The sequence below is a fragment of the Pomacea canaliculata genome, linkage group LG7 (genome assembly GCF_003073045.1).
Source record: "Pomacea canaliculata isolate SZHN2017 linkage group LG7, ASM307304v1, whole genome shotgun sequence".
Classification (NCBI taxonomy): domain Eukaryota; kingdom Metazoa; phylum Mollusca; class Gastropoda; order Architaenioglossa; family Ampullariidae; genus Pomacea; species Pomacea canaliculata.
In genome coordinates, this window is record NC_037596.1 from 12,137,887 (window position 1) to 12,151,473 (window position 13,587).

A 13,587-nucleotide genomic window follows, 5' to 3' on the forward strand; every position below is an offset into this window, starting at 1 on the left:
TCAAATTGTCTAGAATTATAATGCCTCATAATATATATAGTTTATTTAAATATATACAAATTATATTTTGTGAGAAGAAAGTAAAGAAAGCATGAATGTTAACGATATTTTTTCTAATAAAATGCTGGAGGATCACACAATTTGAAGAAAACGTAAAGTAGTCCTTATAGGCAATCATATGTCTATATATGAATTTTATTGCATTCAAAACTCTTATGAAAATCATAACCCCTACAGACAAACTCATTGATGTAAATGCACGCATGAATTATTTACTCCTTTCCCTCTATCCACTATTAAGAACATGAATAATAACAACATGCATTATGTAGAGTAGGGTAGCTGGAAGAAGGAACTTGTGTTTCGAGACAAATACATGTTTATTTACATGATAAGCTATAAACTTACAATAGAGAAACGCTTGTTGCATGCCGCCTGTTGTTTCCAGATTTCCAGCAATGAGAAAACAGTCACGTGGTTGTGACAACACTCGCCAATTCGTGCCACGCAATCATGGAATGAAGACGTTCGTGTCAACGCGAGACTCCCGACGCAGTCACAAAACTAACTAAAAGAAAACCCTAGAGAAATAAGCAAAGTCGCTGTAGATCTTCTACAAGACACGAGTCAAAATTTTGTTATTAGTAAGTAAAAACAAAACAAAAAATCTCGTATAAGAAAACAAAAAACTTACCGCTTTTTTGTTTTTTCTTCATCACTTGGACACATACTATGACAGTCGCGAGGGCAGAACCAAGAAATTAAACACCACATGGAAGACCAATAATGATTTTATCATAGGATTTTGCACCTGGGACTGGCTTCTCTGTAACTGTAACCAAAGAGGATATTTTAGCTGTAACTATTAAAACGTTTTAGTGTGTCCAGTCTAGAATAGTCTAGTCATGTCGAGCAATTGCGAGTATTTTTATGTTAGCTACAAAACTTCGTTTCTGTGACAGAAATCAGGGTATAATTGTACAGTTAAAACAAAATGGTCTTGGTGGTGCCTTTATTAGAATAATTAATTTTGTGCATTTCTCTACATTTCTGAATAAAAGGTTAACTCACTCAAAATTTAAACTCACTCTTATTTTAAACATACATCCTTTCAATAAGTCTATCTATCTATTCCTCTTCGTGCATCAGGTTGCACATAAGGCCTCAACCAGAGTCCGCCACTGATGTCGATCGGCTGAAACCCGCTCTAGATGACCCCATGTCCAGCCCTTTCCCTTCATCTCCCTTTCCACTGTTCTTCTCCAAGTTTCCTTTGGGCGGCCTCGTTTTCTTCGGCCTTCTGGAGTCCATCGTAGGGCGACTCTGGAAAGGTCTGCTGTCTGCTGGCGGAGCACATGTCCAATCCATCGCCAACGCCTTCGTTGAACCTGCGTGGTGATGGACTCGGTTTCACTTCTTCGGTGGAGTTCTTCGTTGGTGATGGTGTTTGGCCATAAGATGTTAAGTATGCGCCTGAGGCATCTGTTTTGGAAGACTTGTTACTGATGGTTTTGGTCATCTTCCAAGATTCTGTTCCGTAAAGAAGGGTGCTGATCACATTTGACTTGAAGATTCTCAGCTTGATCTTCTGACTGATGTTTTTTGCCTTCCATATGCTCCTGAGTGAGGCGAAGGCCTGGCTGCCTTTCGCCAGTCGGGCTCGAATCTCCACCTCCGCATCCCCGGTGTTTGACATTTTGGACCCAAGATAGGACAAACTGTCAACTTCCTCAGTCTCTTCTCCATTTAGTTTGATTCTGTCTTGGACTCTGGCGTTCACTCTCATACTTTTCGTTTTCTTTGTGCTGACCTTCAAGCCAAGGTTTCCAGCTGTTTCTGAGAAGGCCTTTGTTTTTTCCTGCATGTCTTGGTGGCGGTGTGACAGCAGGGCAATGTCATCAGCAAAGTCCAAGTCTTCCAGCGCTGTTGTTGCTGTCATAGTCATGGTCCATCTGATTCCTCTCCTCTCACTGTCGGTGGAAGTCTTCATGATCCAGTCCATGGCCAGGATGAAGAGGAACGGCGACAGAATGCAGCCCTGCTTCACCCCAGTACTGATGTTGAAGGGGTCTGTGAGCTCCGTATTTCAATAAGTAATCACTGAATAATGGTTTTTGCCTTAAATAATTAGTTAAATAGTACAACAGACAGTAAACAGCCTGGGATGTTTAATAACTATTTGTATTGTGCATTGTGTATGAGTTCTATAGTTTGAACATGCTTTGACATACTAGATTCTTCAGTGAGTGTAATCGATGTGTTTCCAGAACCATGTTTGTTTGTTTGTGTTTTATGCCGAGCTAGCAACTATGGCTATATCACGGCAAAAAGTAGTTGTAACTTTAAAGGTTTTAGAATAAAAACTTCCTAATTCTTATAAACATGATATATTTTTAAAGGCCAACATAATAAGTAGTTAAAAAGTAAACATGGTGGATAAAGCATGAAAAGGGGTGTTGAAGCCCAAAAAGGTTACTATCACACCAAAAACAGAAAAGAACTAGCAGGATATAAAAAAGTTAAATTTGATGGTAGAGCTCTATCCTCTTTAAAAAGGAAAAGATTGCTGCCGATGGGACGGACCTAAATAAGGAAAATAAAGATTTTTCTGTAAAAAAATGACAACGAGTAATCTGAAGCTTTGGACAGATAATCAAAAAGTGTAGAACATTAAAATTTTCCCTGCACCAGGGACAAACAGGAGGTGGTTCACCTCGTAAGAGGTGTCCGTGCGTGGCATAGGTGTGTCCTAACTTTAATCTTGTAAGAACGACCTCCTCCCGTCGCGTAGGGCGGCAACAAGGTAGGCTGTCTGAAGGGCAGGGAAGGGTGGCATATAACTTGTTTTGGCCCAGAGTGTCCCAGTGGAGTTGCCATAAGGACTGAATGTAGGCCAAAAATAAATATTTGCAGTCTGATGAAAAAAGTGATTGAAGTTTACCAGGGGACTGACATGCAGCCTTGGCAGCCTGGTCTGCTCGAACATTGCCTGGGATACTAGCATGGCCAGGAGCCCAAATAAAAACAATGTCCTTATTCTGCTGAAAGAGTGCTGCATGAATTTTATGAATCTGGACCACAAGGGGGTGGTCAGAATCATTTGAAATGAGGGCTTGAAGTGCAGAAAGAGAGTCTGAAATAATCAAAAAGTTGTGTTCCAAAGATCGGTGAGCATGCTGCAAGGCAAGCAAGATGGCATGGATTTCCGCTGTGAAAATAGAACATTCGTCTGCCAGTCGGACTGAAACAGCAGTTTGTGGTTGGAAGGACGAAACTGCTGCCGCAGAGACTGGGCCCCCACCTGGGATTTTGGAGCCATCTGTGAATACAGAGCAGAATTTAGGATAATCAGAAAGAAGTTCATAAAAGTGTTGGAGGTAGATGAGGTCACTAGTGTCCCCTTTTTTAAAGGCTGTAAGATCAAAACGGATCTCTGGAATAGGAAGGGTCTCAAGGAGGAATTGTTTGCAGAGATAGAGGATCTACTTGTTGAATATCTACTCCGGCAGCTTGTAGGTGAGGTGCTATTCGGAGTGATAGAGGTTTTTTGCTCCTTGGTACGAATGCCATACAGGGCAGCACGTTGAGGTCTAAAGACAGCATGATACGCAGGGTTCCCAGGATGCGATTTTAAGCGACAGGCATAGGATAGCATGAGTTTCAAACGACGGAGAGAAAGTGGAGGCTCACCAGCCTCTGCATACAATCTTTGTACAGGAGTGGTGCGGAAGGCACCCAAACAGATGCGGAGCCCTTGATGATGAATAGGATCGAGAATTTTGAGGTAGGACTCTCGAGCAGAGCCATAGACGATGGATCCGTAGTCTAGCTTGGAGCGGAACAGGGCACGATACAGACGCAGCAGAACCGAGCGATCCGCCCCCAGCTGACATGGCCAACTACTCTAAGAATGTCCAAGGCTTTTTGGCTTGAAAGGCGTAGAGATTTGATATGAGATAGAAAGGACAGTTTACGGTCAAAGATGACCCCAAGGAATTTTACTTCCTGGACCACTTTGAGTACTGTGCCGTTAACAGAAATAGATGGGTTTGGAAACATGCCTCTCATTTTGCAAATGTGGATGCATACTGAATTCGTAAGAGAGAATTTGAAGCCGTTTGCTGTCACCCACCTTTGTACAGCATTTACGCATAGTTGCAGCCGGCTTTTGAGGCATGGTAGGGAACGACCTCGAATGCAGAGAGCAAAGTCATCTACATATAACGAGGCCTCCAAACCTGGACAAACATGTTTCAAGATGGAGTCGATTTTTATATTCAAAAGAGTCGGAGAAAGAATGCTGCCCTGAGGGACGCCCATTTCCCGTTCCTGAGGATCATATAAGATAGATCCCACTCTTACTTGAAACAGGCGATGTAAGAGAAATTTTTGATGAAGAGTGGCATACGACCCCGGAAGCCAAGGGCATGGAGGTCCAGTAGAGTACCCTGCTTATATATGCGTGTGTTAATATACTTGGAGAAAAGAGATCTGGGAGGTTATATAGTTATTATATATTCTCATCTTCCTATTATGCAGGTTCATTTAGTACAGGCATCAATAAGTAGGTCATGAGATAGTTTGCCTTGTACTTACATCTGACAAGGAAAGACACCGATCTATTTTTTGTTGACCTGCTTCCTTCACATACAACTGTTGGCCAGTTATCTTCACAGTCCACTAACAGGGAAAAGTTCAGTTGATCTTCTCCCATACAACTTCCGTTAGTAATTTCTGTCCCATTGTTGGTCACATCTGAAATGACTACTGTACTGGTGTTGTCCTCCAAACGGAAGGCAACAGGGGGGCTTCCTTTGTAGAAAGAGCAGAAGACGCTTACCTCTTGACCCTCTTGGATGAGATAAGTATCGTTCACTTCCTGTCCATCTATGGCAAAGTGTGTGACTCTTGATGGGACTGTACTCACAAAACGAAAACTATCAACTTAAATATATAAAAATTATTAAAATAAAACACGCACTTTAAAGAAACAAGTTTCCCTAGTAGAGCAGAGGAAGAAGGGTAACATCTGGGTCCCATGCCCAGAATATCCGGTTAACGTTTGGTGGATCGGCCTGGGTCCCATGGCGAAACCGCAAAATGGTCTTTGAAAGGCCCTATGTTTGTTTTACCTGGGGAACTTACATGACGCCCTTATTCCCCCGTTTCCTAGAAAGCCCAAAGGGGTCTTAGATAGGTCCCATATGGTGACCAGATTTCTTAAAGTAAGATCCCTCTTCATTTATTGATATTTTTTTCTTAGAGATGTTATTGATATTTTTTTTAGGAAATTTGACATATTCTTAGTTAAAACAATATAAATCAGAGTACATCAAAATAACCCTATAGATGCCAAAATATCAAATGGATATGAGTGTCTTTTGCAATGATTACATAATAAGCAGCAAAAAAAGCACAGAAATCCCAAATATTACAAACAAAACCAATCATTATTTGTGGTTTACTGAAGTTTATTGAAGTAGAAATGTCAGGACAAATAAGGATAAAAAGCAAGGAAAAAAAAGTAAAAATCTACAAAAATTTGTAAAACATTGTCTAATTGATATTCATTTGTAAACATAAAAAATGTTTCCTCATGACATGTTAATGAAACATTCTTTACCTGATTATGAGTTGCTGAAGAAGCAAAAAGATGTATTCCTTGACGAAGTTAAATTGCAGTTTCCTTAACACTAATTACATTTTCCCAAAGAAAAGGTTTAAATGATTAGTAGGAACTGACCCAGCCTGCAAGAACTCTTGGGTCCCTCATGGGACCTCTTCGGGAAGAAAGTTGGGTCCCTCGCGGGTTTTGGAAGAGGGACCCTAAGGGGACCTCGTAGGGAATTCCCAAAGGTTCCCATGTTTTCCCACGAAAGACCCACCCACCTTCCCACGAAAGCACCATTGCATTCCCACCGATCGCCCATGAGAAGTCGTGTTTTCCCACGAAATACCCATAGCACAGCTACCAATCGCCCATGAATATTCATTTCCCACGAAAGCCCCATTGATTTCCCCCCACCCCTTTCTGCATCCCTCACCCAATCTCACACTGGTACACAGCTGGCTGTCACACCATGAAGAAAACATTCAACAGCTTTCCAAAATCTCTTCATTTCCTCAACGCACAAATAGCAGGCAAAAGATGTGATAAAATTTTATTTACAACAAAATCTATTTTAATAGTTTATGTTATCTAAAGCATAAAAGTTCATTGTTTTTGAATATACAAGCATTCATCCAGTTATTTACATAAAATTAGTCAAAAATCTTTTACCACACAATGAAACTTATTTTAGAAATAATTATTTATAACCAAGTTAAACAATTTAGTCACATAAAAGATAATTAGAAAAAAGATAAAAGATAATTAGAAAAATGTGACCACAAATATCAGTCCATAAGCGGTGGAATCCCTGTAGAAAAAAAGGAAAAAAAATTACACTGTATTTACGTATTTCGATTTTTGCTGTGTATGTAGAACAAACCTCTCACATAGATGAAAGCTTAACTCTTTCTTTATGCACTCAACACGGGTGGCTGATCTTGCCCCGCCCGCTTGTTTACACAGTATAAACATAGAACTGATGCATTTTTGTAATTTTTTTAGGCCTATACAGCTCGTGGTTTAAAAGAAAAACTTAATAAATAAGATAGTTTAGGCCTTTCTGAACACAATTATCTCCCTTACATGACGAAGGACGTACGTTTGAACGGAAGTCTCGCCGATATTCTACACTACCTGTCCTTTACGGTTGTACACGATAGTGAACATCATGCATCTGAAACGTCGAATAAGAACAGAAAGAACATCCCAAAGATATTCCTGCTTCAGATGAAGGAGAATTTGAGCACGAATGGTGTAAAAATGGGTTTCTTTTGTTCCCGAATTTCAGGCCACGCCATGTTTGAAATGTGTAAAAAAAAAAAAAAAACTTTCCAAACTTCACTTCATATACCTAATTTTGGTAGGATTATCATAAAAGTGAGTTCTCAAGCAAGATTAAGTTAAAACTGTTCCACTTCTACACATTTTGATCTGTCGTAATCAATTTAAATTGTTGTTCTATCTTGTTTAGTTATTTCTTAATAATTTTTTGAAAAAGGGTAAATTCATGCCAACAGGGGGGTTTGACCGCCTTTAGCCTTGAGTAAAGAAAGAGTTAAAGCTTTCATCAATCTACTAATTACTAGTCAAACTACAAAAAGTTGAACTAAAGTCAATTAAAAAGATGTTAAATGTTAATGTCTTGATGGCCATTTGTGTGTATAAGGAGTTTTAGATAATATCTGAAAGTAGCCAATTTATCCTTAGTACAAAAGGTAAGGTAAATAGGCCTACTGAATAAATCCACAAAGAATAAAACAATGCTCACATTAATAATTTTAATTTAACAAACTCATTATTGTAATTCCACTCACCAGAGGATGACATTGCCCTTCGAATCCTCCCTCCATCCAAATCTCTTGCATTCGCGAACCATTTTCGCGCAATGCAATCCACCTCTACTTCTGATGTGGCAGCAAATGTTTTACGGACTGCAGCTGTGTACAAAAGGAAATTGTAATGGTAGATTTAAATACTATCCTTCGTAATAATAAACTTGTAAATGTAGGTCCACTATTAAAAAACTGATTTGGTAACTTTGTCCTTTTCTAAGTACAGATTGCTTTTCTAAGCAGATTGGCGTACACCCCCAAGAAGTCTAAACAAACAAAAACTACGCACCAATTAATACGCTTCTCAGTTGAAGTGACTGGAAACTTTTCTTTCCTCTGGCTCCACTATAATTGTAATTTTGAGCCAGCTGTGAAGAGAAGAGGCGTTTTAAAATTCTCCGTGTAACAGAGGTGACGCAGTCTCCTCCGATGCATGAGAGATGCTGAACCTGTTAAAACAAATATCGATAGTTGTTTGCAACATGTAGAAACCTACAACACAAATGAAAAATAAGTTAATTCACTAGATTTGCTCTGTTTATGCTTGACCCTACACCACTGATAAATAATTGCATGATGAATATAGCTGTGATCCAGACCCAGTCTTTTAAACCCTTGGGGACTTCAGGGAAAATAATGGCACTGACTTAAATCAACAAGTTAATTCAGAGTCTAATCAATGTTATTCTTTATGAAAGTAGAACAATTTTAGTGGTCATAATTGATAGACACACACACACAAACTGCTTATTTTGACACTATGAAAAACAAATGACAAAATCCTTTTTTAATGAATTCTGATATCCCCCGAAAAATACTGAATTATTTTGTACTTCATAGAATATGTATTACTTGTAAATACAAATATTACACTGACCACTAATTCTTGTTAAGAGTTAACGTGCTAGCTGATGCCACATCCTGTCAGTTTGTTAAATGGTTTATCAAGACTGTCTAGCATACTATGATTTATATATATCAGTTATTGCTAAAAGTAATATTTAAAGGAATATCTATTACTAACACATTATATTTAATGACATACCAGTTTTGCTCTAAATTCCTTCTCCATCACCTTCTCCTCCAGGCTTCCTATTTCCTGTTCATTAGTTAGAGGCAGAGATATGCCCTCGGCATCGCTGCGGTGCCCTTCACCCTTCCCTCCGCATTTTGAAGCAGCAGGGTGATCTGATTAATTTGTGAACTATGTTTTGTAATACTTCACTCTGCTCTTCCATTTTGCTGACTATTCTGTTCGATAACATACCTGAAATCAAAATATTATTTTTGAGTCCTTAAAGTAGTGATAATATAAACTATAGGCATGTAAGTCTATTGATAATATATGTGGTTTAAATTAACAGAATGTTTAGATATAGGGATTGATGCATGTGTTGACCATTACAAACACAAACATGTGTTTGTATTGTATTCATTATTAAATTATATAGGGAGAGAAAAAAAAACTTACTGGTAAAAGCAATTAGTGAACCAGAGCCAAAATCTGTGTGATCTGCAATTAAAGATTGTTATAAGGTTTTTCTTGTAAATCAAGACAAATCATTGTAAGTAAATGACAGATTTTGACTAAGTTCTTCACCTATAGATTTTTATTTTATAGATTTTGTTTCTATTTTCTTAAGTTTCTGTTACATCAAAACAATAGGACTAGACAATGTTATTATCTAGAACCCTTTACTTTTCCATATTACAATTATTTAGACCTTAAGTTTGTCTAATTTTAAGTAGTATTAATGGCCATGTGGCTGTCATGTTGGTTGCTTTCCTTTCGATATTATGACTGGCTGTACATCACTAGAATGTAGCAAGACGCACATGTGTGCTTATAGTGCTCATCATGAAATCACACAGGGAGACAGAAAATAAACTTACTGGTAGAATTAAAATAAGCCAGAGCCAAGGTCAGGTTGATCTGCAATTAAAGAGTGTTATAATTAGTTATTTCTGTAAATCAAGTAATGTCAAGTGAAAAATGGCATACAGTATTTTAAGAGAATAGAACATGAGTCAATGACAGACTTTGACTTTTTCACATACAGACTTTTTTTTGTTATTTCGTAAGTTTCTATTTTACAAAACAATAGGACTAGACAATGTTAATTATCTAGAACCCTTCACTTTTTCATACTTACTTAAAAAAGGAGAATTATTCTGACCCTTAATTTGTCTAATTTTAAATAGTCATGAATGGTCTTGTGGTTATCATGTTGGTTGCTTTCCCTTTCAGTATTATGACATGGCTGTACATAACTAGAATGTAGCAAGACGCACATGTGTGCTTATAGTGCTCATCATGAAATCACACAGGGAGACAGAAAATAGACTTAACTGCTAGAATTAAATGAGCCAGAGCCCAAGTCAGGTTGATCTGCAATTAAAGAGTGTTATAATTAGTTATTTCTGTAAATCAAGTAATGTCAAATGAAATATGTCATACAGTATTTTAAGAGAATAGAACATGAGTCAATGACAGACTTTGACTTTTTCACATACAGACTTTTTTTTGTTATTTTCTTAAGTTTCTATTTTACCAAAACAATAGGACTAGACAATGTTAATTATCTAGAACCCTTTTTCATATTACTTAAAAAAGGAGAATTATTCTGACCCTTAATTTGTCTAATTTTAAATAGTATGAATGGTCTTGTGGTTATCATGTTGGTTGCTTTCCCTTTCAGTATTATGATGGCTGTACATCACTAGAATGTAGCAAGACGCACACATGTGCTTATAGTGGTCATTATGAAATTGCACAGGGAGATATAAAATAGACTTAACTGCTAGAATTAAATGTTGCCAAAGCCAAAGTCAGGGTGATCTGCAATTAAAGAGTGTTATAATTAGTTATTTCTGTAAATCAAGTAAACTATGTATAACTATATGTTAATCTTAAGAAAAATTTGATAACATAAGGCCAGCAGCAGATTCAGTCTATACAAGACTATGAAAACGAATGTGGTGAGGTGTATTGGTGAAATCATAAGTGATGTTTCATGACTAACACAAGGGAATTCTAATAGTCAAACAATAAGTTCTGGGAAATCTTGGATGTTGTACATTGTACTGAGTGGGCTTACAGTAAAGTCATTTGCACTTATTTCCCCCAGTTGCGATGGGCAATTGAGGATTGTTTCCGGTAAGCCAAATCTGGTATTATGTGGTTAAACAGAGGTATCAGGTATGGTATTGAAGTGAGGGAAGAGGAGCTGAGCAGATTAAGCATATGACAGAGGATTGTCAAGTTATGAAATGCTTTTAATGAACCTGGTGATTTGATGTGTTATTCAACATTTATCTTCACAATCATTTTCTTTAGCAGGCATTGCAAGGCTTTTGCATATGAAAGACAGTATACATTGTAAATTATACATCACTACAATTTTTTTTAAATATTATTAATATATTTATAAAGATTTGACACATTTCTTATATTCACACATGAAAAATATGGGTATTGAAAACCAGAATGTGGAATGAACTGTACCTTCACTTGACTTAAGTGAGTCAGACATGTTTGGTGATGATGTTACAGGTAGTGGGCACATGTTCAGTGCTGGCCTTCCAGGCCGTAACTGTGCATTTAGCTGTTGAGGTGTACGTGGCTGCGGCAGCATGCCAAAAGGTTGAACCTCAGGCCTTGGGTGCGGAAGCATGCTGAACGGTTGAGCCTCAGGCCTTGGGTGCGGCAGCATGCCAAATGGCTGAACCTCAGGCCTCAGTCGAGAAGCAGCCCTTGGCGCTATGGCTGATGGATGGGGAGTAAATTGTCGTGTTGGAAGCCTCATTGTCAGGGGAGGCTCATTCTCATCCACACAACTGGAAAGGCATGAAATAGGTGTATTAAACAACACTAGTGATAGTGCTAGCTAAATATCTCAAACCTAAAAACTTACCAGTTTTTTTTTTCAAATTTGTATAACCAAATGTAAAGTATGCCTAAAAGCCATAAATGCCAATTTGTGATTACTACTATGACACTTTTTTAAGATACCTTTTATTGGATGGCTTTGCTGAGAACGTTCGATCTTCATCTGAATCAGATGAAGACATCCACCTACAACATGAACCAAAAAAGCATGTTGCAGTTTTCTCTGAATGTCTATTTGTATTGGAAAAAAACCCCCATAAATAACAGAATAATAAAGATGAAAAGAGTTTGCTGAACCTTTTTTTTTGTGTCAGACGCTTCCGTCTGTTCCCCTGATGGCCGCCATCCGAAGTGCTGCTGCCTATATCAGAAAAGCCTTGCAGCAATAACTTCAGCTTTGCTGCTGCTTTCGGATAATCATCTATGAACAGATTAGAACACATGCTTAACATGTGTTTTTTAGAATGCAGAGTACAGACAATAATCCTCTCACCAATTGTTGCAGTAAATATGCCTTAATATCTTACCAGTCTGGTATTTAATACTTGAAAATGGATAAAGACTCCATGAAGCATTCGGTTCTAGGCAGTCAACAACCGCTCGTTGGGAATCTCCTTCATTGGGCCAATAGCATTGTCCCGTCGCCATCTTTATCCAGCTGCTCGGGACAATGCTGGTTTCAAATCCATCTTCCCCTTCAAAGTCTATTATGGAAAATTTCTTCATCTAGAACCAATTCAAAACATTTTTAGATCGCAAATGTAGTATACAGGCAGAAATCACAATGTTTTAAAACCAAACCTTCATTAGCTTTTAGACCTATGCTTGATACCTATTCAAGTGGAAGTGCGATAAATGAACTTTTATAAGGTAAAAGTACTAATTTTCTTTCAACTTCTGAAAGCGATACATGTTCAAACAAACCTGTCAGATCAGACACTTTAAATATGTTTAACTTCGAAGAATCAAGTGGACTGGTGAAAAAGTTAGTTGATGAGGAAAATTGCTCGATTACTAAAGCAATGTCTGAAGTGTGTACAGGGACTATAATGTTTCTTATCAAGCAAACTTTACCTCTAACCTGTACACAGTTATTACCCTCTGTCACTGAAAAAAACAAATTCTTTGAATAAATTTGTTGAAATTGTTGAGCATCACTCATTTCAAACGGGAGTGGTCCCATGTTCCTCTTCATTGGAATGTTATCGGGCAGTGGAGATGTGCACTCTGGGAACGAATTATTTGACATTTTTTCGCTCAAACGCTTTATAACTTGCTGGAGTGGATATCGTGGATTCAGCACTAATCTCTTTAGCCTGCTTAGAAAGTTCTCAAAAGGAAATCAATCTCAAAAGGAAGCATCCAGGGGTCCAAACAGTTTAACATCTTCTGCAATATGCACCAGGCCATGCACATTATAAACAAGAAAGTCTCTTCCATAAAATTCTGCAGCTTGAGAAACAAACATGCACAAAAGTTCATTAGCATAATCAGCATTGGTTTGACAAAGCTTAGGATCACAGAGACACTTAATGGCAACAAAGAGCAAAAGAAAATGTTGGTAAAGCTGAGAAGATACAGTTCCTTTCAAAACAACAATGCTACTATACAGTAAGAACTGTCTAAATTCTGTAGCCTTCCATCTGTCAAGCTCAGCCAGACTGCGGCACTTTCGTGAAAATTCCCGTGGTATGTGTTTTTTAAGATCAAGAAGCAAACGTGACATTTGAGAAATGTTTTGTTGACCAAGCCGAAATCCTTTCGCAACTGGGCTTCTAATCCAGTACCAGAGCAACCTTCTAGTTACACCTAAGCAAACAAGATGCATGTAATCAAGAGGAAACTGGGTAACCATTCCAACACCCAAATCTTTTAATGGGGAATGACCTGTGTGGTGTGCTGCTTGTGCCATTTCATCAAACTGAATATCAGTACGTAATGGAGCATCCACATCAGGGAAAGTCATTTTACCATTCCATACCCCTTTCTGTGAACATTTATCACACCCATAATAACCTGTGTGACTCTTTACTTGTTTGACAAAAGCTCTTGCAGGTGTGTCACAAATAAAACAGGATAAAGATAATGTCACTTTATCAGCAACTCCTGGAAGACGATAACAACCTTCTTGCAGTGCACACATCTCTGTAATAAAATCATTCAGATAATCTTGAACATTGTTTGGTTTGTCTTTGCCACAGTAAAGACCAATGACAAAAGGATCAGTCATGAAAGGACCAGAGACTCGACCAAGA

General features: G+C 38.0%; 2 protein-coding genes across 2 annotated transcripts; both read right to left on the minus strand.

The window, feature by feature from the left end:
- Nucleotides 1-5,905: 5,905 nt before the first annotated feature.
- Nucleotides 5,906-8,630, minus strand: LOC112568593. The gene is made up of 4 exons (XM_025245968.1): nucleotides 8,489-8,630; nucleotides 7,733-7,892; nucleotides 7,426-7,548; nucleotides 5,906-6,419 (listed from the first exon to the last, which is right to left on the minus strand). The coding sequence occupies exons 1-4, from the start codon at nucleotides 8,513-8,515 to the stop codon at nucleotides 6,397-6,399; spliced, it is 333 nt and encodes a 110-aa protein (XP_025101753.1). The 5' UTR covers nucleotides 8,516-8,630; the 3' UTR covers nucleotides 5,906-6,396.
- Nucleotides 8,631-10,250: 1,620 nt separating this feature from the next.
- Nucleotides 10,251-12,659, minus strand: LOC112568567. Its single transcript, XM_025245898.1, has 5 exons — nucleotides 11,860-12,659; nucleotides 11,630-11,753; nucleotides 11,456-11,518; nucleotides 10,949-11,280; nucleotides 10,251-10,282 (listed from the first exon to the last, which is right to left on the minus strand). Exons 1-5 carry the CDS (start codon nucleotides 12,056-12,058, stop codon nucleotides 10,251-10,253), a joined length of 750 nt encoding a protein of 249 aa, XP_025101683.1. The 5' UTR covers nucleotides 12,059-12,659.
- Between the last annotated feature and the right edge of the window lie 928 nt (nucleotides 12,660-13,587).